This window comes from Sorghum bicolor, chromosome 1, assembly GCF_000003195.3.
Source record: "Sorghum bicolor cultivar BTx623 chromosome 1, Sorghum_bicolor_NCBIv3, whole genome shotgun sequence".
In the NCBI taxonomy this organism is placed as follows: domain Eukaryota; kingdom Viridiplantae; phylum Streptophyta; class Magnoliopsida; order Poales; family Poaceae; genus Sorghum; species Sorghum bicolor.
Window position 1 is genome coordinate 1651770 of NC_012870.2, and position 27034 is coordinate 1678803.

At 47.3% G+C, this 27034-nt stretch overlaps 4 protein-coding genes across 7 annotated transcripts; 2 read left to right on the forward strand and 2 right to left on the reverse strand.

Annotated features, from left to right (window-relative positions):
* On the forward strand, nt 6856-9880 carry LOC8079656 (E3 ubiquitin-protein ligase RNF170). The gene is made up of 5 exons (XM_002463514.2): nt 6856-7108; nt 7936-8132; nt 8906-9007; nt 9209-9260; nt 9374-9880. Exons 1-5 carry the CDS (start codon nt 6997-6999, stop codon nt 9484-9486), a joined length of 576 nt encoding a protein of 191 aa, XP_002463559.1. The 5' UTR covers nt 6856-6996; the 3' UTR covers nt 9487-9880.
* Nucleotides 11139-20387, reverse strand: LOC8079657 (cleavage and polyadenylation specificity factor subunit 2). Of its 2 annotated transcripts, none has more exons than XM_002466084.2 (18): nt 19666-20386; nt 18611-18779; nt 18340-18436; nt 18139-18265; nt 17942-18057; nt 17615-17709; nt 17384-17535; nt 17040-17097; nt 16863-16970; nt 16340-16592; nt 15786-15967; nt 15397-15492; nt 15182-15280; nt 14382-14513; nt 13991-14035; nt 12963-13127; nt 12257-12331; nt 11139-11789 (listed from the first exon to the last, which is right to left on the reverse strand). In XM_002466084.2, exons 1-18 carry the CDS (start codon nt 19812-19814, stop codon nt 11691-11693), a joined length of 2217 nt encoding a protein of 738 aa, XP_002466129.1. In that variant the 5' UTR covers nt 19815-20386; the 3' UTR covers nt 11139-11690. The 2 variants fall into 2 exon arrangements, with proteins under 2 accessions (XP_002466129.1, XP_021301371.1); XM_021445696.1 differs by having other exon boundaries at nt 11354-11789; nt 18139-18259; nt 19666-20387.
* On the forward strand, nt 21218-22880 carry LOC8080178. Of its 3 annotated transcripts, none has more exons than XM_002463515.2 (3): nt 21218-21449; nt 21888-21963; nt 22065-22880. In XM_002463515.2, exons 2-3 carry the CDS (start codon nt 21889-21891, stop codon nt 22617-22619), a joined length of 630 nt encoding a protein of 209 aa, XP_002463560.1. In that variant the 5' UTR covers nt 21218-21449; nt 21888; the 3' UTR covers nt 22620-22880. The 3 variants fall into 3 exon arrangements, with proteins under 3 accessions (XP_002463560.1, XP_021307062.1, XP_021307061.1); XM_021451387.1 differs by having other exon boundaries at nt 21250-21449; nt 21870-21963; XM_021451386.1 differs by lacking the exon at nt 21218-21449 and adding an exon at nt 21470-21749.
* On the reverse strand, nt 23333-25122 carry LOC8079658 (zinc finger protein STOP1 homolog). Its single transcript, XM_002466085.2, has one exon. It carries the CDS (start codon nt 24620-24622, stop codon nt 23432-23434), a length of 1191 nt encoding a protein of 396 aa, XP_002466130.2. The 5' UTR covers nt 24623-25122; the 3' UTR covers nt 23333-23431.

Genomic DNA, 27034 nt, shown 5'->3' on the forward strand with positions numbered 1-27034 from the left:
GAAGGGTAGCCATATAGTCACATACATGGCCTCATGGGCCTAATACTTATACTCCAACACCCCCCACAGTCTAGACTACCGGCGCAGCGGAGTTCAAGACTGGACAAGAAGGAAAACACATAACACACAATACCCCCCAGCCACAACTAGCCACCGGTGACGTTGAGGCTGGAACGAAACTCGGCGAAAGTCGAGGAAGGGAGGCCCTTGGTGAAGATGTCCGCAAACTGTGAGGTGGTCGGGACGTGGAGGACCCGGACGTCGCCGATGGCCACATGGTCGCGGACGAAGTGCAGGTCGATCTCCACATGCTTGGTCCGCTGGTGCTGCACAGGGTTGGTGGAAAGATAGACGGCGCTGACGTTGTCGCAGTAGACAAGCGAGCTCCTGGCGAGGGGGCAGTGAAGCTCACCCAGGAGCTGGCGGAGCCAAGCGGCCTCGGCCACGCCATTGGCAACGGCGCGGTACTCCGCCTCGGCACTGGAGCGTGAGACCACCGGCTGTCGCTTAGACGACCACGAGACAAGGTTGCCGCCCAGGAAGACAGCGTAGCCGGAGGTGGACCTGCGGGTGTCCGGGCAGCCCGCCCAATCAGCGTCGGTGTAGACAACCAGCTCGGCAGAGGAGGACCGGCTGAGGAGCAGCCCATAGCCGAGAGTGCCACGGAGGTATCGGAGGATCCGCTTCATAGCAGCAAGGTGGGGCTCCCGCGGAGCATGCATGTAGAGGCATAGCTGCTGCACGGCGTAGGTGATGTCAGGCCGTGTGAAGGTGAGGTACTGGAGCGCGCCAGCAAGACTCCGGTAGGCGGTAGAGTCCTCTGGCCCAAGCATTGGACCCTCTGCCTCTGACAGCTTGCCCTGGGTATCGACCGGAGTAGAACAAGACTTGCAGTCAGTCATCCCTGCTCGCTCTAGAATGTCACAAGTGAACTGCCGCTGGTGGAGGAACAAGCCTGAAGGTTGGGGCTCAACAGTGACACCGAGGAAGTGATGGAGCAGACCAAGATCCTTCATAGCAAATTCCTTCTGGAGAGTGGTAATGATGCGTTGGAGCAGTGACTCGCTGCACGCGGTGAGAACAATGTCATCCACATAGAGGAGCAGGTAAGCAGTCTCACCCCCATGGTGGTATATGAACAGTGAGGTGTCGGACTTGGCCTCCGTGAACCTAAGAGTCTGTAGGAAGGTAGAGAACCGAGAATACCACGCCCGAGGCGCCTGCTTGAGACCGTAGAGAGACTTGTTGAGCCGGCAGACCAAGTCAGGGTGAGAAGAATCCACGAAACCGACCGGCTGACTGCAGTAGACTGTCTCAGTCAGAGTGCCATGGAGAAAGGCATTCTTGACATCCAGCTGATGCACAGGCCAGGAGCGCTCGAGAGCCACGGATAGTACGGTGCGGACAGTAGCTGGCTTCACCACTGGACTGAAGGTCTCATCATAGTCAATGCCGGGCCGCTGAGTGAAGCTCCGGAGGACCCAGCGAGCCTTGTAGCGCTCCAAGGAACCATCAGCACGCCGCTTGTGCGTCCAGATCCACTTGCCGGTGACGACGTTGGAGGCCGGAGGACGGGGCACCAGATCCCACGTCTGGTTAGCGAGGAGGGCCGCGTACTCCTCTTCCATCGCGCGGCGCCAGTGAGGATCTGACAAGGCCTCGCGGACAGAAGAGGGTACCGGAGAGATCCCCGTCTCGCAGGTAGCGGCGGTGAGGGCCCGCGGCTGGGATGCCTGCCTCGTCACCATTGGGTGAGTGTGACGAGGATCCCGGTGAAGTAGGGCGGGTGGTACACCGGCGGCTCGGCGCGAGAGCGCGTCGGGGCCAGAGGCGGCATGGACGGGTGCTCCGCCGAAGGTGGCGGGGTCGACGGCGTAGCTCGCACCGGCGACGACAGCGCTGGTGCCGAGGGCGGCGACGGAGCCGGCGACACCGGCTGCAGAGGCGGAGCCGGCTCTCGCCGCCGCTGGTAGACGAGGCCGAATGAAAGGTCCTAATATGGCTAGAGGGGGGGGTGAATAGCCTATTTAAAAATTCTACAAACTCACTAGAGCAAGAGGTTAGTAAATAACAAAGCGAAGCTTTTTGCTCTAGCTTTAAAGGGGTGTTTGCAAGCCACCTATCCAACAATTCTAGTTGTTAAGATCACTAGGCACACAAGAGCTATGTCACTACTTACACTAGAGAGCTACCTAAAGTTTCTATACAAGTAAGTAAGCTACTCTAGTTTGCGGGAATGTAAGAGAGAAGGTTTGATCTTTATACCACCGCGTAGAGGGGATGAACCAATCAATAAAATGAAGTCCAATCACCGGGAGAAATCCAATGAACAAACACAATGGAGACAAGCAATTTTTCTCCCGAGGTTCACGTGCTTGCCGGCACGCTACGTCCCCGTTGTGTCGACCAACACTTGGTGGTTCGGTGGCTAAGAGGTGTAGCACGAACCTCGTCCTCACTAGGACACCACAAGAACCTACCCACAAGTGAGGTAGCTCAATGACACGAGCAATCCACTAATGTTGCCTTTGGCACTCCGCCGAGGTAGGCACAAACCTCTCACAATCACCGGGAGATGGCCACGAACAATCACCAACTCGTGCCAAAGCTCCTCCGCTGCTCCAAGCCGTCTAGGTGGCGGCAACCACCAAGAGTAACAAGAAAACCGCAGCCAAATCGATCCCCAAGTGCCACTAGATGCAATCACTCAAGCAAATGCACTTGGAATCACTCCCAATCTCACAAAGATGTTTAATCTATGAAGGAGATGAGTGGGAGGAGTTTGCTTAGGCTCACAAGGATGTCAAGTATGTTAGAATGCCAAGAGTCTGAGCCCCAAGCCGGCCAAACACGTATTTATAGCCCCTCAAACAAATAGAGCCGTTGGCTCTTTCACTGGGCAAAACTCGGGGGCACCGGACGCTCACAGGGAGCCACCGGACGCTCAACACCCAGCGTCCGGTGCTCAGCTGACCGCCACGCGTCACTAGCCGTTTGAAGTCGACCGTTGCCGCCAACGGCTACTTCGCACGCGCGCCTGCACAGCACCACCGGACGATGGGCACCGGACGGTCCGGTGCTCATCGGACTCGTGCGCAGAGAGTTTGTCAAACTCGCGACCTCACCGGACGCTAGGCACCGGACGGTCCGGTGCTCACCGGACTCGTGCGCAGAGAGGGTTGCAAAAAACCCCTCACACCGGACGCGCACCACCGGACGCTCAAGCCAGCGTCCGGTGCCTATCGTCCGGTGCCTTACCCTAGCTGGGCCAGGCACTGTCTGCACACCGGACGCTCAGACACAGCGTCCGGTGCCACTAAGCCAGCGTCCGGTGAGTGTTTTCTCAGCGAGAAACACTCCTGCAACTTCACCAAATTTCCCTCCGGCGCAATAGAAAATATGCACTTCATTTTCTCGAAAAGCGCCGAATCCCGCCGAGCTTGCGAGTGTGCCAACACCACAATGTGTAAACCAACATGTGCACGTGTGTTAGCATTTTCACAATCATTTTCTTCGAAGGAGTTAAGTTAGCTCACTAGGTTCTAAATGCATGCACATGAACAATGACACCTAGTGGCACTTGATAACCGCTTAGCCAAAGAATTCCCCTCTTTATAGTACGGCTATCTATCCTAAATGTGATCACACCTCTATGGTGTCTTGATCACTAAAACCAAAACCCTAAGCAATACCTTTGCCTTGATCTCCATAGAGTTTGTTTTTCTCTTTCTTCTTTTCCAAGTTGAGCACTTGATCATCTTGTGGTCATCACCATCATCACCATGATCATCACTTGCTCCATCACTTGGCATGTACCAACCTCATTAAGTCTACACACACTTTAGCATAGAGGTTAGTACTTAGGGTTTCATCAATTATCCAAAACCAAACTAGGGCTTTCACCGAAGCGCCGAGGAGGAGGTGAAGGCGGGGCGCGCGGTCCCGCGATCAGGACGACGACTTCGGGCACAACGGGAGGCAGCGCAACCACTGGAAGCAGTGGAGGAAACTATGGGGCTGCCTCTGCCGTGCTAGGTATAGGAGGAGGGTCCTGGCTCGAAGGACCACCAGGAGAGCGTGCCGGAGGAAGACCTGCAGGGTATAGAGGAAACAGTGGCGGAACCACCGGGTCAGTGGGAAAAAAAGAAGCCTCCGCAGGGTCAGCAGGAGGTGTGGAGGTGGGGGTGGTGGAGAAAGGGAATGCCAACTCGTCAAACACGACGTGGCGAGAGATGAGGACACGACGAGAAGAGAGGTCCAAACAACGGTACCCCTTATGCTCAGGGGAGTAACCAAGGAAGATACAGAGAGTAGAACGGGGGGCAAGCTTATGAGGAGAAGTGGCAGCTGTGTTGGGGTAGCAAGCGCACCCAAACACACGAAGGTGATCATAGCGGGGAGGGGTACCGAAAAGAGCATGGTGTGGTGTGGGGGCAGGGCAAGTTGTGGAGGGCAAGCGGTTAAGGAGATAGGTGGCGGTGTGGAGGCTCTCAGCCTAGAAGCGAGCGGGAAGCGAGGCCTGTAACAGAAGGGTGCACATGACATCGTTTGTGGTGTGAATCATGCGCTCAGCCTTGCCGTTCTGAGGGGAGGTGTAGGGGCAAGACATGCGCAACTGGACACCACAGGAGAGGAAGAAGGAGCGAGCGGTGGTGTTATCAAACTCACGCCCGTTGTCACACTGCACGGCCTTGATGGTGAGGCCGAACTGGGTAGACACCCATGCAAAGAAGTGGCGAAGAGTGGTGAATGTATCGGACTTGGCACGCAAGGGAAAAGTCCAGGAGTAATGGGAGAAGTCATCAACCACCACCAAGTAGTACTTGTAGCCAGACATACTAAGTACAGGAGATGTCCACAGGTCGCAATAGATAAGATCAAAGATGTGAGCCGCATGTGAGGAGGTAGGGAAAGGAAGTCTAACATGACGGCCCAACTGGCATGCATGACACAAATGCTCATCAGGAGTGCGGGGGCAAGGCACAGCGGAACTGCGACTGAGCTGTGTCAAAGCAGTGCTGCCAGGATGGCCAAGGCGACGGTGCCACGTAGTGGAGGAGGTGGTGGTGAAGGCAGATGCCGAAGGGGGGGAATAAGAAGGCAAAGGAGGTGCAGTGGAAACCGGGAAACGAAGGGTGTAGAGAGGCCCAGTGCTGTCACAACGGAGAAGAGGACGCCGGGAAGCCAACTCCCGCACGGTGAGGCCAGAGGGGTCGAACTCAACCGAACAAGAGTTGTCAGTCGTGAAGCGGCGAATAGAGAGGAGGTTGTGAACCATACCGGGAGCCACAAGAACATCAGGGATATGAAAGGAGCCATGGGAATTGGCAGTGCCTACGGAGGAGACAGGAATGCAGGTGCCATTGGAAGAAGGACAAGAAGGGTGGGGAGGACGGATAGAAGAGAGGAGACTCGCATCGGGCGTGGTATGGAAGGTGGCGCCCGAGTCAGCAATCCAGTCAGGACTAACTGGTCGCAGCCCTGCGGCAGGAGGAGCCGCGGGCGAAGGTTTAGCGGTGGTGATGAATGAGTAAGCCGGTGGAGGAGGAACAAGAGGCGGTGCAGTGAAGACCGCCGCGGCTGCGTCAGCACGCGACATGCCCAGTCCGGCTACGTCAGCCCGTGGCATGCGCAGTCCGGCAGCCACTGCAGCAGGCATGGCGGCGACGACCGCGTCCCCGGAGCCAGAGGAGGTCGCCCCGACATCGTGCGAGGCATGGAGGATTAGCAGTTGCTCCGCCTCGGCGATCTTGCGAGCCAGGGCATCGGCTGCATGGCGCTCGCGCTCCCAAGCGAGAGCGGCCGCCCGCATGCGTGCATGGCCGTCCGCAGCAGCAGCGCGGGCAGCGGTGAGAGCAGTGGCGAGGGCGGAGTTTGGCGGAGATGGTGGGGGAAAGGTAGCAGCTGGCATGGCGTTCTCGGCGGCCTGGACGTCATTTGTAGGAGGAACCGTGCCCGCCGCTGCCATGAGAAGGCGAGCAGCAGCGACAGCACCGGCTGGAGGACTGGCAGCGCCGGCGTCCAGGAGAGCCGCATCCGCGCCCAGGGGCGGCGCGCCCGCGCCTCGGGGGGCCGCGCCCAAGCCTCGGGGGGCTGCGCCCATGGGCGGCGCGCCCGCGCCCGCGCTTCGGGGGCCGCGCCCAGGGGCGGCGCGCCTGTGCCTCGGGGGGCCGCGCCCAGGGGCAGCGCGCCCGCGCCTCGGAGGGCCATGCCCAAGCCTCGGGGGGCTGCGCCCAGGGGCTGCGCGCCCGCGCCTCGGGTGCCCGCGTCCACCTGAGGATCGGCGCCGACTGGTGGTGGAGGAGGAGGACCCGGCGGCGGCGGCTACCTGGCGGCTGGCCTGGGAAGGGAGGGAGGGAGAAGACAAACCCTAGCTTGATACCATGTTGCAAACTGTGATTTTCATTAATTGGGCTGATCCTAGAAGGGTAGCCATATAGTCACATACATGGGCCTCATGAGCCTAATACTTATACTCCAACATTATTGAATAACCAGCAGATTCGGCAGGTAAGTTCAAGCCAAAGTATTTGGAAACGAAAGCGAATAAGATGGTCAAAAGTGTGAGTATATTTAGCAAATGAGGTTACTGGTTTTAAACTGGTTACATTTTTAAATGTTTCTTAGACGGAAAATAGAAAAATATACATGTCCTGATGAAAATCGTGAAGTGGCAAATCATTAGGAAACAGAAGCGGATAAAATGGTAAAAAAGCGCGAGTATTATATTTGGGAAACGAAGTTAGTATTTTTTTCTTAATTATCCTAATCACAATCAGGCCGTCGAAGGATTACTTAGCGTGGGCGTCGTCCTTGCATCGTATCCAACGACGGATAATACCTCACCGAGTGGCCGGGCAAAGCACCCCAGTCGGCAAGTCGCCGACGACTTGACGTGGGGAACACAAAATAACGCGGGCAGCGCCACGCCAAGCGCGTTCCTGCCGGGGGGCGGACACAGAGACAGAGAGCGGAAGGAGACCGGAAGGGAAAGAGATGAGCTCCTCCTCCTCGGCGTCGGCCGTGCCGCCGGAGGACGACGTCTGCTCCGTCTGCCACGACCGCTTCCGGATCCCGTGCCAGGCGAACTGCTCCCATTGGTTTTGTGGCAAGTCCCTTCTCCTACACTTCCTCCTCTCCCTTCTTGAGATTTGGCTGTTCTCTCCACAATCTCTCGATCCGACTGCGCGGAGGGAAATCCAGTCGGCCGATGCGTGGGTTTGCTAAATTGCTGCGGTTCGCGCGTAGGGTGCTGGAATTGGCCTTGATCCCTCTTTACCATAGGGTCTCCTTAGGAGTTAACTGCAGGATTCGATGCAAAATGAGGGTTTAGGGTACTGAAATAGAGGCATATATATATCCTATAGGTGAGTAGACAGGGTAATGGTAGTTGGTAGATAGTGTCAAGCTGTCGACAACACGAATTGATGCTAAAGAGAGGCCGGATCTTGGAAGGGTGGCGTCATGGAATGGAACCGATGAACACAATACTTGTGGTAGCCTAGCCAAATAAACTCTGCTGTTACTTCTGCCCGACAACACAGGATGAATGGTTTTAGCCTTTTAGAGCAATAATAAGAAGCAGAAGTTAAGAAGAACGGCTGCCCCCTACGGATCAGTATCACCCATCACTATTTCTATTAAAAATAACAAGCCAATACAAAGATGGGGCTACCTTTTCTTCTATTGAAAGTTTGTGTAACTTCTGTGTTGCACTGTGTTCATGTTCAGTATTATCTAAGTAGACATGTAGATGTGTGTGCTCTTGTGTGCTAGAAATGACCAGACATACATGTAAAGAAATGATTCTTTTTCTCCTTTTTCCAAATTTGGCGAACTACTAATATCATCTTAAAATTGCGCAACACCTACACAACTTTACAGCCTTGGAGTTTTCTCTATTACTGAATGTGGTGATAAAATCATCTTTTACAGGAGAGTGCATCATCCGTGTTTGGCATCATGGCCCTGCTGTACATGCTTGCAAGTGTCCCATTTGTCGCCGCCTTATAAATCTGCTAGTGCCTGCTGCTTTATCAGAGCAGGAGGATGATCCACAAGCTCACCGTATTTTAGGAGAGATTCAACACTATAACTGTATATTTGGTGGAGCACCACGCAGCCTGACTCAGGTTGGTACACTGTCAATGAAATTTGGTGTCTTCACTATACTTTCGAGAATAAAATTGACACTTGAGATTGGTAAAAGTTGTCCATGAAATCTGGTGTCTTCACTATACTTTCGAGAATAAAAATATAAAATTGACACTTGAGATTGGTAAAAGTTGCTGCGCTTGATATTTCCATGCTGCTGTTATTGTTAGAGTGCATAAAAAAACATTGGCCAAACTCCTTGATAAACAAGGTCCGAGACAAGGTTTCATATTGTTTCAAAACAGAATTCATGCTCTGTTGCTCCTTGATTGGCATGTCTCCCCCAGTCCCTATAGGATCTGTATATGATTGGGAAATCATCTCTCCAAGAAATTGGACTATTGTACACGTGCCTTAGACATGGTGATTTTAATGGACCGTACTTTTAGCATATAATTACTTTGACCACTTGCTTTCTTTCAGCTATCATCTTTGTTATCAGGAGCAGTTCTTATTTGGACCTGACATAATTAAAATGTTCTCTCACACTCCTTGTAGAGAATGTTAGAAATTCCCTTGTTAATTGTAGGGTTCATTAGGTATGTGGCCTTCATGTTATAACAGATATGGCTATTGGAGCTGTCATAGTTGTATAAGGAATACAAGTATACAACTAAGATACAGCTGTCAGAATTATACAATGAATATGACTACTTTTTCAACTAGAAATGTATGTCTCTAGCATCTACCCATATAATCTTGCGGGAGGTTTTCATCTAACTACTTTGTTTTTGACATTCCTGTTATCCAGAGGTTGCAAGACCTACCCTTCTTCATTCGAAGACTGTTCAGAGAACTAATGGATCCCCAGCGAACTCTCCCACTTGTGTTCAGGGCACGGATGATGATGATGGTAAGTCCTATAGGATCAAACTATTCTTTTGGTTCATATTCCTCGTCAGTATTACGCTGGGAAGTTACTAAGATTAGGAAAGCAAACAGGTTGCGCTATTTCTGACCTCACCTCAGTTTTATACCATCGCCCAGTGCAATGGATGTGAGAGATGAGACCATATATGAATCTGATAAGATGATGACTAATTCGTACTTGTAGGTCGCATTGAGTGCAATTTATGTGCTGAGCCCTGTCGACATTCTTCCTGAAAGTAAGTTTCATATTCCCAAGAACAAGTGGCAACATCTTAATAAACCTGTCGCTGCTGTTGCCTGAGCATCCTATATTAATCTCACATCAAGGCCTTGATTCTGCAACCTGCAGGTATGCTGGGGCTCCTTGGATTCGTTGATGACCTGCTCATCCTGCTGATCGTGTTCCTCCACCTTGCCGCTGTTTACCGGTCATTGCTCCTATACCGCCACGGCGGCCAGTAGAAGCTACAGTGCATAACTCGAATGCTTAGCTGGTTTCCATGTGGAGTTTTCTGAGATTGCAGCGGATTTGGAAGATTGCTAAGATGACGATGTGAAGGCCGGACGGCATAGCCTGTCTGTACTATTCTACTATGCCTGTTTCCTGACAGTGACACGGTGAACTTTGGTTGGTTGATGCAAGTGAACTTCCCTTCGTTTTCGTCGCAAAAAGCTGAAAGAATTTGCCTTCGTTTGTTGGGCTTACTGTACATAGAGTTAGACTACACTTGTCATTTTCATTTTTGCTTCCTTTCCCTTGGAAGTTGGAATTGGAACCGATGTTTGTATTTCAGTAAGAGCATAATTCTTTCAATGCTCTCTTACCCAATATAATGTTTAGCTATTTTGTAAAATATATAACTTCTTAAAAAAGAAGAGGTTCACAACAGCCTTGCTATCAGATAGCTAGTGCCAGTGGTTGGCTATATATGGCCAACGAAAATCAAGGGATAGCAAACTTTCTATTTTACAAAACCAAATAGCACATCTGTTGGAGTCTATTTTTCTACTACAAAAATTCTAAAAGGCCTCCATAATAAGAATAGCAAAGCTGTTGGAGTTGCTCTAACCTCCTAATCTTTTAGCACTTGGGAAAAAAAGGCCAGAAGGGTGTCGTATTTTCTCGGGCAGTCTCCAGGTGGAAGAGTAAAAGGAGGAAAGACAGGTTTCATGTGATAAAGGAATTAAATGAGTATAAAAACAAATTCAGGATTTTTGATGCAAAAACATCACAACCCATGGGACCAACCAAATTTTGATTTTTGGAAGTGGAATATTAGAAAAATCTTTGGATCTGACCTTCTTTATTCCTCTCAATACTTTTTTAGAGTTGGAAAACATCATATTTTCATATGAAGAAAAAGTAAGATACTCTGCTCTAACTGGGTTGGACACTACTCTCAGTTGTCATCATTTATGGGCCCAGTTTGTAAAGCTCCCATTGGCTGTCATGGTGGGGCCTGGGGTCTGGGCCGCGACGAGTAGAAGAAGAGGTAGGGGATCGCGCTGGCCGCTGGCCGAGTTGGGTTGGCTCTTGCGGGCGTGTGCGGCTTCTGCCATGATCGCGGGGGGCCATGGCTAGCTCAACCATGCCATGGTCGCCGGCGGCCTCGACAACGACAATGGCCTGCTCGGCTTGGATGAGATGTCGGCCACAGACCTCAGCGAGCGGGACAGCATGTGACGTGACGGTGGATTGCACATGCGTGGCACTATACAGATATACTCCATTGCGCCTTACATCTCATGGCCATGGGGCGAGGCTATGCAGATCTGGGTGTGAAATCTGAATGCCAAGGCATTCTGCTCATCTCCATCTTCATATCTCCAGTGTCAAATATCCAAAAATTTCAAGTCCAAAGCGACTATGCTAATACACATAGATAACGGTATGGACTGAAACAGGAACAAGTCCGCGTGAAATGATACTCTTCTATGAATAAGGGAGTGTTTAATTCCCCTTCTACTAAAAAAAAGGTTTCGGTTCATCATTTTGCATATATAATTAAACACCATACAAGCTTTTTAGTAAAAAGGTGGTTATTCTTCATTTTGGATTTTGGCCTCAAAAGGCCAAAAAAAATCCAAAAGAGCCTCAAGAAGTCCTCATGAGGACACTAAAAAATTACCATTTTGCATTCCATCATTTCAAAGTAATTGGCATTTTGCATTTTACATTTTATGAGGAACTAAACACCCCCTAAATGACACTGAACAGACAACCAAGCGTCACTTTCATCTTCCAGACATTGCAAGACACACTGCCTCTAGCTAAGTTGGTTAGGCAGCTTGAGTAGCAGTCCTCTCGTCTGTCCCGTGCCAAAGAACAGGTAACATCAGTAGTGCATCTTCCCAGTTCAGCACTTCCACAGACAGCATATACCATTCTTGTACTAATTTCGGCCAACACAAGTCTAAGCATGTGAAAGGGGAAACAAAAGATGTCAAACACCAGGTTAGTACTTATGCAGCAAGATTAAAGGTTTTCTGACATTATCCAAATGTAATCTTGGTATGCCCACTGCCCAGTACATTCTCGAGTGCAGCCGGTTCCAATACATCCTAATTCCTACCACCAAAACAGCTCCCGGGTCCCTCTCTTGCCTATGCACTCATCACTTGCACAACACGACTGGGTTAAATGTACCACGAGAGATGCAGTTGTCTCACAGCAAGTAGAACTGCGAGTACAGAAGCTCCCTGATCTTGTAATAGTCCTCGCAGAGTGGGCCCTCAATGACGATCTGCTGAGACCCTGTGCTGCCCTGCAATATATATCATCGCATCACAAACATAAGACCTTGTTTGGATATTGTAGTATAACAAACTGCAATATTTAGAACCCATAGAAGCGCAAAATCAAGGTTTAGGAAAAAAAACTCTAAAAGACTACAGTTTTAAGCAACATAACTTTCAAAACTAAAAGGCTTCTTCCATCCAAACACTTCATAATGCTGCTCAAAACCAAACTATTTTGCAAACCATGGTATGTTTTTAGAGCTCCAAAAATACTTTGCATCAAAACAGGGTGTGTTAAGTCTCACACCACCGGTCAAGGGCTCAAGGCATATCAACTATGCTCCTGCAGTTTTGTCGGTATGTCATAAGAAATTGAGGCATCTGTTTGTCATGTATCATCTCAAGTTCTGGACCATAGTTCTTGAACTGGAGCAGATCAAGTTCTGCTGAAACATGCACAGGAGTGTTCCTCCTAAATGGATGCTCAAGTTACCTTTTGGCTAGAATCTCCAATCTTGCGCACCATGATGTATTCGCCACACCGCAAAGCACCTCCGGCAAATTCAACCTGCAACAACTCTTTCCTTAGCGACTATGTCAATGGCTTCAGTATATACCAAAAATATTATTTATCCCTTCCCGCTTAATATTATCAACTAAAAATACATATGCTCATCAATCAACTCTTGTTCGAGAGTCGAGACTGTTAACATCTATAGGCTATGTGAACTAAACAGCCTGTCCAGGTAACAAGTTGCATCTAGTATCCTGTTGTATGCTAGGGATAATGAAAGTTGCCAGCACAAATTTCTTCTCAACATACTATACTAATACACCTGAATCTCAACATATAGGGATAGTGAAAGTTGCCAGCACAAATTTCTTCTCAACATACTATACTAATACACCTGAATCTCAACATATTTGATCCTCCCACTCGTGTTCAACTGGGGGGGTGGGGGGGACTACTCCCTCCATTTCAAATTGTAAGGCCATTTAGTTTTTTAGATACACAACTCTTATCATGTAACTAGACATAATGTATATCTAGGTGGGTACCAAAAGCTATTTATCTAAAAAAGGTAGAACGACTTATCGTTTGGAACTGAGTACTTACTAAATGAAATATAAGTCTGGATAATGGCTATATAGGTACAGGGGATGGTCAAAGACTCAGCAATTCAATATAATAAACCTACCTGCCAGCCTTTATTTTCCAAAAACTGTTTAAAATCGGACAATTTTAAATCACCCACAAGAACTGGCTTGTGGGGTGGCGGTGTTGATGATGGGGGGAGCAAAATAAGCTTCTCATCTTCTTTTCCAACTTCTGCATCCACCCAAGCAATTTCATGCTCACCCAACTGCAGACCAAGCTGGTGTTAGTGATTTTAATGATGACCTGTAGTCAAAGTAAGGGCATACAACAAAGTACAGTGTTTAAAAACCAATCGCTTCAAGGATGGAAAACATGGTTACTTGCCTTACAAAATCTATAGGTACCACTGTACCAGCTAAAACTAGGCCAGTTCTTATGGTAAATGGACAACTTTTTTTTCTCGAACACGCAGGAGAGCTGCATATCGTTACATTAAGAAGAGTAAAGGAGTGGGTTTAGAAACCCCATAGGCCCATACACACACCCTTTTACACCTAATGGTGTATCTCTCTCTCACTTTTCAAACTTGACCCAAGACCACTAGAGAGGAACCCATACATTGGCTGGCTCTAGAGCAAGGAGATTGGATATTCCCCAAGCTCTGGGCAACCTCCACAGGAGGAACTCATCTTTTACTGAAACCAAAACACTACTTAGGCTCGGTTGAATCCCATCAAATACACAACGACTGCGGTGATTCCAAATGGACCAAGCTCCCAGAATGATGATGGAATTGACCTTATGAATGGATAACTTTTTGGCATGCAAAGCCTTTGAAGTTGAATAATGAATGCAACTGGTTCGATATTATTTAGAGCTAGCAACTGAACAATACAGTAACAACCAATATAAGAAACACTCAAATCAACAAATGCCATATATGAAAAGGAATAGAAATATTTTGCAAGGGGCATTTTTTTTCTATAACAAATTTGCTTGGCTTAATCTGAGAGCTAAACTATACAAAATGGAAGTTGGACCATTGGATTGTCATAACAAGGTTCTCTGGAGCTTGTTAACAGCAACAGAAAGAATGAATGATAATGGTTTAGGGAATATAGCTCGTACCTTCTTAGAAATGATGTTACTCATTAACTTCTCTGAAAGTTGGACCTGAGATAACAAAATAGCACAAACATCACAAAGTTAAGAAAATGGAACGTTCAAGAAATATGCAACATACCGATTGTAAATGGAGTTGAGTCAGGAACACATGCAAGCTTAATAAGTAATGGCATTTACACTAGGGTATTCTTGCAGCACACTAGAAGATCATAGTGTTGCATAACTTAATTAAATTTGAGTGATTAGTACGTGTCAGGGGTTTGATTTTACCTCATTGGTTCCAAGAATCAGATAAGTAGCACATTACTATATTATTAGGTTATCTGACCTTCATGACCTCCTAGGCAAAGGTTCTACTCAGTACTTAAAGAGAGTATGCAGTTAAGATTCTAACCTTATAAGCACATAAATCCGATGTTACATCAATTGTTTCCTCAATCTGAGGAGCATGAACATGAAGGTCTAAATTCTTTGTGCAATGCATTTTCAAATGTTCAGTTGCTTCCGCTGATCCATGCACCAGAACCTGCAGAAAGTCATGCATAATTCCAGCATAAGATAACTTTCTATGTACAGGTCAACCATCGACCACAAGGATAACAGTAGCAGGCCACTCAAATCTTGTTCTAACTAATCAAACAAGAAGCAACATACATTTGCAATTTAAATAAAGTTTTGCAGTGGCATGTCAACCCCAAAAAAATGCATAGAAATGACATAAACCCATCTTTGGTGTCAGTACCACAGATATTTAAGTACTCCCTCTGTATAGTATTTAGATGTCGTTTAGGACAGCGACACGGTCTCCAAAACACAACGTTGACCTCTTATTTTTATAAAAATATTTAGGAAAAAATGATATATGTATACTTTTATGAAAGTATTTTTCAAGACAAATCTATTCATATAATTTTCACATTTGCAAACTCAACAATTTAAAAGTTATTGATGATTTATAATTATATTCTCAATGTTTGACCCAAACCTTGTCCAAAACGACATCTAAATCCTATACGGAGGGAGTACATGGGGTTGGGCAAAATTCAAAAGGTTATTTTTGCTATGGAGAAGTATAACATGTGTGCAGAAAGAAAGAATATGCTCCAGAAAGGAGCATTCTTAAGTTAAAAGTGACAGTGTAAACTCTAAACCATGCAGGTACAAGAAAGAATATGTCGAATTAAAGTCACATACAAGTTTCAGTGGAGCCACATGAGCAATAACTGATTTTACAGAACGCCCATCAGAGCGACCTTCAAAGTCCATATAAACCAATGAGCATTTCACTTGAACCTAAAAAAATGTTCAGTATACCAGAGCACATGTAAAATCTCAATTATATAGACATACATCAAGCTCTGCGACTGATGCAGAAATTAATGAAAGAAAACAAAGAGGAAAAAACTTACAGTCATCTCATTGGAAATGACTTTTGAGGGTGTTGAATCGAGAAGCAGGCGTGCTGAGCCATCATCAATCTTACCATCTAAACCATCTCCAGGACCCTGAAGAATACGACATGCTTGTCAGAACCTAGAATAATTCAATTGACTGTCATCTTGTATGGAGTTTCATGTATTTCCAGTTCTGTTCAAAACATCTCAGTTGTCACAAAGGAAAGCACAGAGTTTGCTAATTTGCTCCAATGGAACTGCCGAAGTATAGTTCAGTCGAGTCATCTGATCCAGTAAATGCAGCTCAAGTAACAATGAACAATAATTATATATGACAGACAGGTTATTTACAGATGACCAACTTTAAAAACTCAACAGGCATGTGGGTGTATAAGCAAACTTACAAGCATCAGAGTATTATCCATTTCTTCTTGTTTCATCATATAATCATCAGGGTTGATGACCTCACCAAAGTCATCCCATTCAGCAGTGTTTTCAAAAAAGGGAAACATTGGAGCAACACTGGTTGAAGGAGGTACAAATCCATCAATGAGAATATCAGTGTTCCCACCAAAATGTGAACCAGCTGGTAGTACCACAAAGTAAAGAAGGATAGTCAACTATACATAACATGTCACATCAAATAGTAAAAACCTTACAGCATAATATAAGTTTGTAGAAACTAAATGGAACAGCAGACATGTTAGTATAAGCACTGTCTTGTCTACTTCAATATAGTTAACAATCACGAAAAGAGACATCAGACTTGATCAGGCCATTGCCTGAAGCAAGCAGAAAAAAAGTAGACAGTCAAAGAAACAGCAAGTGTACTCTAGAACTCGTTATCAGCAGATACACCATATTTAAGGTTGCATGTGTTCCTTTCAAAAAAAATAATAATAATAAGGTTGCATGTGTGGTAAGTTATGAGGGAGATTAACATCTAGGCATATTATACCATTCGCAGATTTTCGAGATGAGCTTGCATCAATGACCATTGGGTCAGAAGCCTTGGCATTTGATCCAAGAGAAGCCTTCAGCTCCTCTTCTTTGACAAGGCTAGCCTTTAGCGCTTTTTCTTTTTTTATCCGTTCCTGTTCTTCTTCATAAGCCTTTAGTTCATCACCCACCAAAGGAATGCGCTTGCTCATAGTGACCTTTACAGCTTTAGGGGGTGGGTCCACTTGGAGCATTCGAGCCAGTGTCCCAAACTGGATAGCACATGTTTTCTAGTCAGATAATTGCAAAATGATACATGACACAACAATCATGCTTGTAAGAGAAAGAACATTAAGATTAAAAGAATGGAAGTTTAGTGGAAGTGAGGGTTCATGGTCATATACATTTTGTTCCAAGTGCGAGCAAGCACTGTCAGCAATCATAATTTGGAAGCTTAATACTTCCTGTGACATGTCATTCCGGATTGCTAGCTACTGAGAGCATGTGAGGATTCATGACAAGAGTAACACACAGGAATGTACCTGTCCCTTCTCAGTAAAGAGCACTAGATTTCTTGCTTCATTTGCCATCTCAACAAATATGTCATGAGAAAAGCCAACCTCCAAACTTGCCATGGATGCTAGAACCACCTGCTAAATAATTGTTAACTTCAAGGTTCCAACAATACAGTAGAGAACAGAGAAATATGTTACCCTAACCTTTGGAGCATCTCCCAATTTCTCAAGCTCTTCTTTGTTAATTATCAGCATTACCTTTCTGTGACATAGAACATCAAGAGTTGTTAATAATAGAATCAGATGGAGCACAATTTATTTATTAAACTGTTCCTTTAATACAAATATACAAAATCTGAGGTGCAGCATTGGTTAAAAAAGCTAATAGCATGGCTCAAATGATAGGCTTCTAATAACAGAACAACTGAGACAAGACACAATAAAACTGTGGCATCATGAGATGCATTAAAAGAGGATTTCTAGTGAACATAGCACAAAAAGAACCAAATGAAGGTTTAATTAGAACTTATTGCTGTTTGAGGTCATACTTCAACAAGAAGGCATTGGCTCTATTGCTTTCAAAAGATTTTGCTATCTGATCACGCATCCATTCAAGAAAACTCTTGACATAGTCAACAGTACTTGTCGACACATTTGTCAGAAAGTAGATAGGATACTGCAATCGCCGTTCATCCCAGTACTGTAACATATCAAGACAGTCAGCACATTATTGAAATAACAGGAATACAGAGTCCAGCAATAGTGTCGGAGATTTTTACCGTATCCAATAACAAAAGAAGTTCCAACACTCTACCAGCCGTATCAACAGGAAGTAGCACACTTCCACCAGTTGCTAGAACTTTAATTAATGAATCTGCATAAACCATGATGACATTAGACAACAGTACAACACCATGGCTAGGATGCATCACATATATAAAAAAAATAAAGGGTCAAAAACACATCATTTTGTAGCTCTGAAAGTATCTAACCATGGAACTTCATCATGAGATGACAAAACATAGATGCTAGAACTTACGAATACTACTGAAACTGCAAAAATCTAAACAGAATAACAAAAGCAAATTCAGTGTTGAGTGCTGTACCAATGAAATCTTGATCTTGCTTTTTTCTATAGCCTTGATTGTTCAAAGCATTGTAAGCATCGGTTATAAGAACAGCTGGCCGCACGAAAGATCCAAGAACGGTGCCATTCAAATGCCTGGGAAAAATACAGCAATTTCGGTAGTTTATGCCTAAAAAACTAAATTAATTCTGGAAAAAACACAAGAAAGGATCCAACCTCTCTTTCCGATGGTTGAAGTCAACAGCATACACAACATCCTCCCCATCTTTTGTAATCTTCCACACTGTACCCCCCAAAAGATGCCCAGCCACATGTGGAGCAATAACAATCCCTTCACCTTTATCTACCAAGAGATATTACATGAGTAGATGCAGTGTAGCAAGCCAAAATGATGTACATCATCATGACCTTACTGACCATTCAGAAGGTAATTTTGTGAGTATTTCAATCTCACAACATTTTGGAATGCAGCATCAACATCATCCAAAGTAAACAAGTCAAAGTCTGAAACTTGCTGCAAAAGAAATATTAAGTGGTAAGGGTCCACTGTGGACAAATATGGACTACAAAATGGGGTCCGGTTTTCTTTAGCACATTGGGATGGAGGGAGGGAGACTATATGGTATTGGAAATGAGTGTGGTTGAAAAGTGTATGCCCTAGGAAAATATTGAGCACCATGAAGCTTACCCATCGAGATAGGAAATGGTCGTACATGGTCAAAAGGCCAAGTCTAAACACGGGTTCTGTTGCATAAACTGGTGCAGAGAGCCCAAGATGTTTCATAGCATAAGGCAAAGCTCCTAGATGCATCATGTCAGGATGTGACAGAAGAACAGCATCTACAGTTGGTGCAACCCTGAAAAATATACAGTATCTATTAGTGTAAGTGAAAACTAACAATCAATTTGCTTCGACGATAAATAGCATATTGACAACAATGACATGTACGCATCTGCAGTGATGGAAAATATCTCCTTTACTCAACTGCTGAGTGTAGATTTTGGAAAGAAAAATGGAGTGCATCCTTGCATCCATATCTATAAGATGTGTAAATACAACAAACGGCAGGGAAACGAATGGTGAAACGATTAGTCAGTGGGCAGGCAATGCACAGCGATTGGAATGTGTTACACAAGGAGGCCAAAGTTTGGACAGAAGGAGCTACATGGTTTTATAGTGTCAGATAGAGACTTATTTGCATCCTCTTACAAGAAACTAACAGATATGAGCAAGAGTGTCAATTACACTAGACTAGGCATAGAAGATGTGGCATGATAGCAGGCCATTCAGCAACAAACATGCATCTAATCTAAGCACATAAATGTTTGGATGCATATGGATTTGTGAACATCCACCCTCCAACAAGCACACATGAATGCACATTGCGCAAGCACATCAGTCAAGTCATTGAAACACGATGGAGATAGCATCGGTTGCAGCACACAAAACCCTTGGACTAGAGAATCCACGAGTCCATCTACTCCTAGTCACGCAGAGGCACCAATCATCAGCCAGAATTTACACCACTCCCTTGATTACTGAACAAATCAATGTTGCATTGCATTGGGCCAGCCGTCAACCCATCTGAGCGCAGCCCCAGCCAAACTCCCGACTCACCGCCAGAGGCAATTCGTCCAAAAGGTACACAAAAATGTGCGTCGGGCGCAGGAACCACTTCCACACGGATAACTGAATCGACTACAAGCTAAGCTGACGAGTCACGAGAGCAAGAAGATGCGTACTTGGCGAGGGGTTGAAGTTGCGAGGTATCGCAGAGGTCCGTCCATCCGCAGTCGAGGAGGAAGCGGAAGCCGTCGACAGCGAGCAGGTAGCACAGGGGACCCTCCCCGTACGCCCCACTGAGAGGCGTCACCTGCACCGAAGTCCCCATCTGATCTGATAATCCCTTCGGCGGCAGCGGCGGCGGCGGCGGTTCGACGGCGAGCGGTGGCCGCAGGCGGAGGATTCCGCCTTAGGTGCCGTTTGGGAAGTGGGATATCAGGGGTGGGAATGGGATATGAGGAGGCAGTTGAACCCTAACCTATGTTTGGGTAGTGGGAAAGGGGTGTAGTACTGTAGCAGGAGGAAAGGGAAACTAGTGGGAGGGTGGGTTATGCCGGGAAATTGCGAAGCGGCCGAGAACGAGAAGCGTGGCGGCGTGAAGGAAGAGACTGGCAATAGAGAGGCAGGGCAGTGGAGCCGTGGAGGGGACGAGCGCGGAGACGGAGCTTCTTCCGCGCCGCCCGCGTGCGGAGAAGGCCGCTGAGCTCCGTCCGCGCCGAGCGGAGAAGGCCGCTGAAGAGCTCCGCCGCGGGAGGACACCGAAGCCACCGCACGGGCCGCCGGCGCTGCAGGTCACACGCCCCACACGAAGCCGCCGGAACAAGGCTTCTTTCTTGTCGGCAAGCAGGACGGAGGAGACACTTGCTGCTCCGGCGAGCAGGACGAAGGAGATGTAAGCTGTGGGTCCCATGCTAAATCCCAAACCCAAACCCAAATATGCCAAACATGGGTACTATGTTCGCTGAAAAGTCATGGCTTAAAGTATTATTTACAGATTTATTATAAGAAAAAAAAATACTACAGAAAGTCAATTTCCTTACCCTAACCCATCTCCACTCATCTGTATGTGTATCCATATCCCATACCTAGAGTGAATGTGTCCAAAGTTGGCACTCGGAGGCATCACCTCCTTGTAAGCCCACTAAAAGACGTCACATACTTCCATTAGCTAGAGCTAGATTGTCTGGATCGCCACAGATCGAAGAATCCAACAAAAAACTAACACACTTTCGCGGTGACGGTAAGGTTTACAAGCAAATTAGTAACGGGTGCATCTAAAGATTGTTCGGAGAAGTAATGGATTCCTAGCGGGCTCTCTCGCTTGTGTTCAGGGCTCGGATGACGATGATGGTAAGTCCCATAGGATCAAACTATTATTTTTGCTTCATTTTCCTCTTCAATATTACGCTGGGAAGTCACTAAGAATGGGAAAGCAAATATGTTGCATTGTTTCTGAACTCACCTTAGTTTCATACCATCGCCCAATGCAATGGATGTGAGAGAATTTGAAAAGATGATGGCTTATTTGAACTTGTAGGTCACACTGAGTGGAATTTAATATAAATTTCACTTAAATATGAATCAATACAAATCCGACTATAATCCCTTGGAATCATTTGTGGGCCAAATTTCTAAAGCTTAGTGGTCCGTAAGCCCATTGGCTGTCATGGTGGGCCTTGGGTCTGGGCCTTGACGAGTAAAAGAACAGGTAGGGGATCTCGCTGGCCGAATGGCTCTTGCGGGTGGGATGGGATGGGATGGCGACGGCGGGCGTGTGCGGCTGGAGGCGGCTCGGAAGAGGCACGGTGGAGACGCGGCCCCGCGGCGGAGCCCTCGCCTCTTCTTCTCCTACCCGCCGAGGGAGACGCTGGTGACCTGACGAACTGAGCCCACGGTCGAGAGGGGAGAAGACGGGGACAGCCGGAGGAGCGCGCGCGCGCAGGCGACTAAGCGGATCCACCTAGTACAGTCGTACTCTCTTGTTCTTTCCCGTATCCTTAGCTAGATTTGTTCGCTGCGCTGCTCCCAAATTTCTTCTTGGCTGATTGCTGCTTCACCTAGTGATCGCGTGGTCGTCTCGCGTTTGCTTATCGCCTTCCTCTTTTTGTCCTCTACTAGGCGGCACCTAGGAATCCCCTTGTTGCTGCATCGGGGCTTTTTTCTTGGCAGTTTTCCTGCTACCGTTACTGATATCTTGTTAGGATTCAGGGCTGATATAGGATTTCAATGTAATTGAATTGGTGGCAGCCGAAGCAATTTCTAGGTTTTGTTCGGTTCACTACTTGCTGTCCTCACTGCTTGAAATCACAATTAGCTTCCCTTTCTGTTCACCTCACCTGCATCGGTGTTCATTTCATACTAACATAACATTGATTGATTCCAGCTTTCTGCTTCTGTGCAGGATGTTGGTTGGCAGATCACCAGCACTGCCTTTGGTGACTGCTGAAACTCCTGCATTTGGCTTATTTATAACAGCTGTAAGATCCTCATTCCTCAATATAGCTTGCTCCTTTATAAGATGTTGGCGAAACCACCAGCAATAACCCTTGAGCGCTTGCTTCTCAATTCCTCCTTTCAGCGCAATGTCTCGAGTGCAATGGTGGTGAAGCTTTCAGATAACAAATGTGGAGGAAAATTGAGTGTCGGGCGAAACATCGAGCCTGGGAAAAGCCGTCGGGAATGGCGGGCGCTATCGGCCGACCAAGCGCAAGCTTCTGTCATGGATGTCGATGAGGAGTGCAAACAAGTCCTCACTTCATTGGATTTCTCCAGCGAAGACGCTGAGAAGATGTTGAAGAAGGCCTTTGGCTGGATCCACTCCTCGTATTGGAGCGAGGAGAGAAAGAAGGAGGTTCCGAATTCCGAGGTTGTAACTGGAGTGCTGAACTACATCAGGAGCCTCGGGCTATCCGACGAAGACCTTCACAAGTTGCTGAAGAAGTTCCCGGAGGTTCTTGGGTGCGATCTTGACAGCGAGGTGAAGCTGAATGTGAGCAAGCTGGACAGTGACTGGGGGATAAATGGGAAAACTCTGAGGAGCCTTCTCCTGAGGAATCCAAAGGTTTTGGGATACAATATTGACTGCAGAGGGGATTGCATGGCCCAGTGCACCCGCTGTTGGGTTAGGTTCTAATGATGTTCTATTCTTCATCACCACATCATTGTTCAGAAACTTCAGACTTCATTTTGCTGGCTGAGTGAAAATTCAGATGACTATTATTGGCCACTTTCTGTAAACTAGCACCTGTCAAATATAGCCCAATTGTAGTTTGGTGGAAACTGGATAGGCAACTGTTAATTCTTGTGTACAACAAATTCAAGAGCCGAACCATGCTGTCTGTATAAAAGCTGCAATAAAAGGGGCCAATTCCTGAATGATCTGATACTTCAATCATTTGCTGTTGTTCTGTTTTGGATTTGTTTGGTCATGGGAGTAGTTCCATTGTCTTATTATGAGTTTCTGTCGGTTGTGCTTTGATGCATCCACCATTGTGTTGCCATGTTTCCCAAGATAAAGATGAAAAATGGAGACTGTGATAACCTAGTCTTGTCTTATGGTTTTGTTCATTGGTTGCTTACATGTGATCTGGATTCTTATAGTTCCTCACGCTTATAACCTGCTTTGTGATATTGTATTCAGAATTTACTACGTCCTTAATGCTGTGTTGACACAAGTTGAACAAAATTACTACAGGCGATTTGCAAATTGCAATGGCCTATCAGTTGAAGATTTGGATTCCTTGCATTTGGGTATGTTTTAGTGTACACTTTCCTACTAGTTCTACAGGCTAAAATTGCCAATTGAGTGAGGACAAATCATTATTTAGTGTACCCTAAAATTGCCAATTGAGTGAGGACAAATCATTCTTTAGTTTTTGTAGGCCAAAATGCCAATTGAGTGAGGACAAATCAGTTTTCATTTTTCTTTTTTGTTTTCTCCTGAGTTCAGAAATCAATTGCTGGTGCCCCAAAGAGATCAAATCCATCAAAATCACAGGAATCGAGCCCCATTGGCAATGGTGAGAGCGACCCTCGTCCGTCGTCGTCCTCCAGATATTGTCCTTGTCCACCATCCATGAGCGCGAAGCCCTTGATGTCAGAACAGACGAGACCATCGAGCACGGCGTCCGGGAAGAACTCCATGCTCGCCATTCTGCTCACTGCCTCGGTGTCCATCGTCGTCAGGCGACCAGAGCCAGTTCCGAGGCCGACAGCATTGGTAACAGCGTCGTCGTCCTCCGGTGGCAGCGCGGGCGCGTGGCCGTCGAAGGCGGCGACGTGGCCGAAGAGCTTGTCCTTCCTGGAGAAGGAGGTGCCACAGGAGCAGACCCATCGGTCGCGGCCGCAGTGCTTCTCGTGCGTGCGCAGGTCGGCGAGCACGGAGAAGCGCTTGACGTTGCACCGGCGGCAGGTGTAGCTCTTGTCGCAGTGGCTCCGGCGGTAGTGGTTCTTGACGCAGACGGCCGTCTTGAGCGGCTGGAAGCTCCGGTGCTCCCTGTTGCGCTTGCACCCGACGAAGGGGCAGGAGTAGAAGCACCGGGCCAGCGAGGACGACGGCGCGGAGGCGGGCTTGGCGAGCGCCGCCGCCGTCTTGTACTCCTCGCCGTGGCCGCGCATGTGCATGCGCAGGTTGGCGTCGCGCTTGAAGCCCTTGCCGCAGACCTTGCACGAGTGCACGTGCGGCGCCAGGATCTCCTCCTTGCCGAGCTCGATCACCTCGTAGGAGCCGGCCGGTGGCATGCGGCCATCGCTGTCGCCGTCGCCGTCGCCGTAGTCGTCCTCGGCGTGGAGGAGGTCATGGTCGGACGAGTCGCTGTCGCCGTCGTTCGGGGCCGGCGATCGGGCGGCGCCGTCGTCCTGGTCCGCCGCCGCGGCCCCGCCGCCACCGGTCGCGGCGAGGCTCTTGGAGATGGAGACGAGCTGCACGGCGATGCAGCTGAGCTCGGCCGACACCATCTGCCGCGGCGGGCGCGGCGCCGCGCCGATGATGGCGCGGAGGTGCGCGATCTTCTGCTCCAGGAATGTGAGGCACGTCAGCACCGCCGCCGGGTCGTCGTCGGTGCAGCCCCCGGCTTGGCTCTGCTCGCGCTGCTGCTGAGCCTCCATGGCATTATTGCCAAGATTGCAAACCTCCATGACGATGTCAATCGATCAATGGCTGATCTAGCTAGCTAATCGAGTGGGGGGATTGGATTGGCTTGTCTCAGTGGCCGATCAAGTTCTTGCTTGTGCTCTATGACGCTGTACTACGTTTAGATCGTGTGTCGGTGGTGGTGAGTGGTGAAGTGATGAGTGCGTGTCCAGCTGAGCTAATCGAGCTGGTTATATGGGCAGCGGTGCTATAGCTGTTCTGCTGCAGCTGCAGCCGCCACGTGTGCGTGGTGTGCGTGGGGTCCATGGCGGCGGCGGCGCGCTGCTCATCGTCATCGGGACCGGACTTGGTAAGCTCTTACGTCAGTGTCAACGTCAGTGCAGGTGGGAGGAAGACGGGAGGCGACAGCGAGGGATGGCACGAGCAGGCTGACCGGCGTCGTCGGGTGGCTGGCTGGCCGCTGGCCCTTGGGGCTCCGCCTTGGGCCATCAAAGCGACGCCTCGTTGCCCTTTCGGACAGCCACATCGGAGATCCACATGCGTACTACTAGGAGTAGCAGCAATTTCGCACGCGTTGAAAAGGCGGACGGGCCGGTTGACCCTGACGTACGTTGCAGTGGCAGGAGCTCGGTGATGCTCTAGCTTGCTCGCTCATCCGTCTTGGTGAATGTTGATGGTCGTTTCCATGATCACTTGTGTTTTTTTTTTTTGTCCACAAAGAGACGTCAGCTGCCTGTCTCCTTTTTCTCTCTCGGGCATCTGACTATGTCCACGTGTTCACACAAGACACGGTGTGCCTTTTGATCTCTCGAGTAGAATCTGATTATGTTAATGTATGTTATATGTTCACACGTAACACAAGGCTAAATCTTAACATAAATAAATTTTCCAAAAACACGAGCATATGTAGGTTTCTTGTAGTGAAATTCCCACTTTGTTTTAATGTACTCTCCATTCCAAATTATAAGTCATTCTAAGAATGTTGGAGAGTAAAATCATATTAACTTTGATCAAAATTATAAAAAAAATTACAAAAATTTATAACATCAAATAAGTACTCCATCCCAAATTGTAAGTCATTCCAAGAATCTTGGAGAGTCAAAGCATTTTTACGTTTGATCAAAATTATAGAGTGAAATACTAATATTTGTAACGTAAAGTGAGTATACTATGAAAATATAATTAAGGATGAATCTAATAATATTTAGTTGGTATCATAATAATTATTATTTTATCATATAAATTTGGTCAAACTTTGAAAAGTTTGACTCTCCAAGATTTTTGGAATGACTTACAATTTGAGATGGAGAGAGTATATAAAATATAATTAATGTAGAATGTAATGATACTAAGTTGACACCATAAATATTATTATCTTACCATATAAATTTGGTCAAACTTGAGATCATTTGACTCTCTAAGATTCTTGGAATGACTTATAGTTTGGGATGAAGAAAGTACATACTTTTTGTTCATCACACGAAAGTTTAAATTAAGGGATTGTCTACTTCGTACCCAGGTGAAACAGACAGGTTCCTGCTTCTACACCTGAAATTTGTGCACTTGTCGTAAGGAGGAAATTCAAGTGTTTTAGGGTATGTTTGGTTAGGGGCATGACATAGCTAGATATCTTAACAAAGAATATTCACTCAAATTTGAGGACTCCGCCATCGCAAAGAAGTGTGGTACGCGCTCGTTCTTCGCCAACACCTTCTGGTCACCGTCCACGTCTTTGCATTTTCTTCATGTGGATGAGGGCTTTGCCTGGCTCAAGCGTACGTCCTTGCTTAGCCACGACCTCGATGCAGGTGAGGACACCATGGCTAGCTCCGACCGACGACATCGGCCACGATCATAGCCCATATTATAGCCCTCGGCGAGCGACAGTGGACTACATTTGCGCATCGTACAACTGGGGACAATGATGGATGAGGCCGTGTCGAGCTTAATTGGCTTCGATGACTCTAGCGGGGTTGCAGGGCCGCCTCGCATTGGTGAGAAAGGGTGGGTGGAGCTGCTGCTCCACCATGGTCCATGGATCTGCTATGTTTGGGAGATGAGAAGATCATAAAGAGAGACAAAAAGGCTATGACATGTGGGCCTCACTTCAACACGCGGTTTCTAATTGACCCAAAACAGTCCTTTGGTCCCATCCTTCTTTGTTTCTCTAACCGAACAAAAAACAACGATGATCTTGTCCCTCAAATCAAACGTCAAATTGGGACATTCCCATTCCCTTCAATATAAATTGGAATTTATGTTGCAAGCTTTGGGTGATGAACACATTCATTTGCTAGACACAGATAATTATGTACACCAATTCTACCAAGAAATTAACGAATAGAACCACAGTGATTCGAGTACAAGCCGAGTATAAATTCAACCATAAGTTGATATTAACCAAATTAAGTTGTTGTGGGAGAAATTCTGTTTTCACCTGTTGTTCCCTGAATCCC

What these genes read in the sequence shown, in the direction of transcription:
- LOC8079656 (XM_002463514.2), top strand. Translation starts at nt 6,997, where the DNA reads ATGAGCTCCTCCTCCTCGGCGTCGGCCGTGCCGCCGGAGGACGACGTC. An exon ending in CACCACGCAGCCTGACTCAG is followed by an intron (nt 8,133 to 8,905) that starts GTTGGTACACTG and finishes CCTGTTATCCAG; the next exon opens with AGGTTGCAAGACCTACCCTT. An exon ending in TGTCGACATTCTTCCTGAAA is followed by an intron (nt 9,261 to 9,373) that starts GTAAGTTTCATA and finishes TGCAACCTGCAG; the next exon opens with GTATGCTGGGGCTCCTTGGA.
- LOC8080178 (XM_002463515.2), top strand. Translation starts at nt 21,889, where the DNA reads ATGTTGGTTGGCAGATCACCAGCACTGCCTTTGGTGACTGCTGAAACT. An exon ending in TTGGCTTATTTATAACAGCT is followed by an intron (nt 21,964 to 22,064) that starts GTAAGATCCTCA and finishes TCCTCCTTTCAG; the next exon opens with CGCAATGTCTCGAGTGCAAT.
- LOC8079658 (XM_002466085.2), bottom strand. Translation starts at nt 24,622, where the DNA reads ATGGAGGTTTGCAATCTTGGCAATAATGCCATGGAGGCTCAGCAGCAG.
- LOC8079657 (XM_002466084.2), bottom strand. Translation starts at nt 19,814, where the DNA reads ATGGGGACTTCGGTGCAGGTGACGCCTCTCAGTGGGGCGTACGGGGAG. An exon ending in TGGATAATACTCTGATGCTT is followed by an intron (nt 15,493 to 15,785) that starts GTAAGTTTGCTT and finishes CGTATTCTTCAG; the next exon opens with GGTCCTGGAGATGGTTTAGA. An exon ending in CGGATTTATGTGCTTATAAG is followed by an intron (nt 14,036 to 14,381) that starts GTTAGAATCTTA and finishes TTGTTATCTCAG; the next exon opens with GTCCAACTTTCAGAGAAGTT.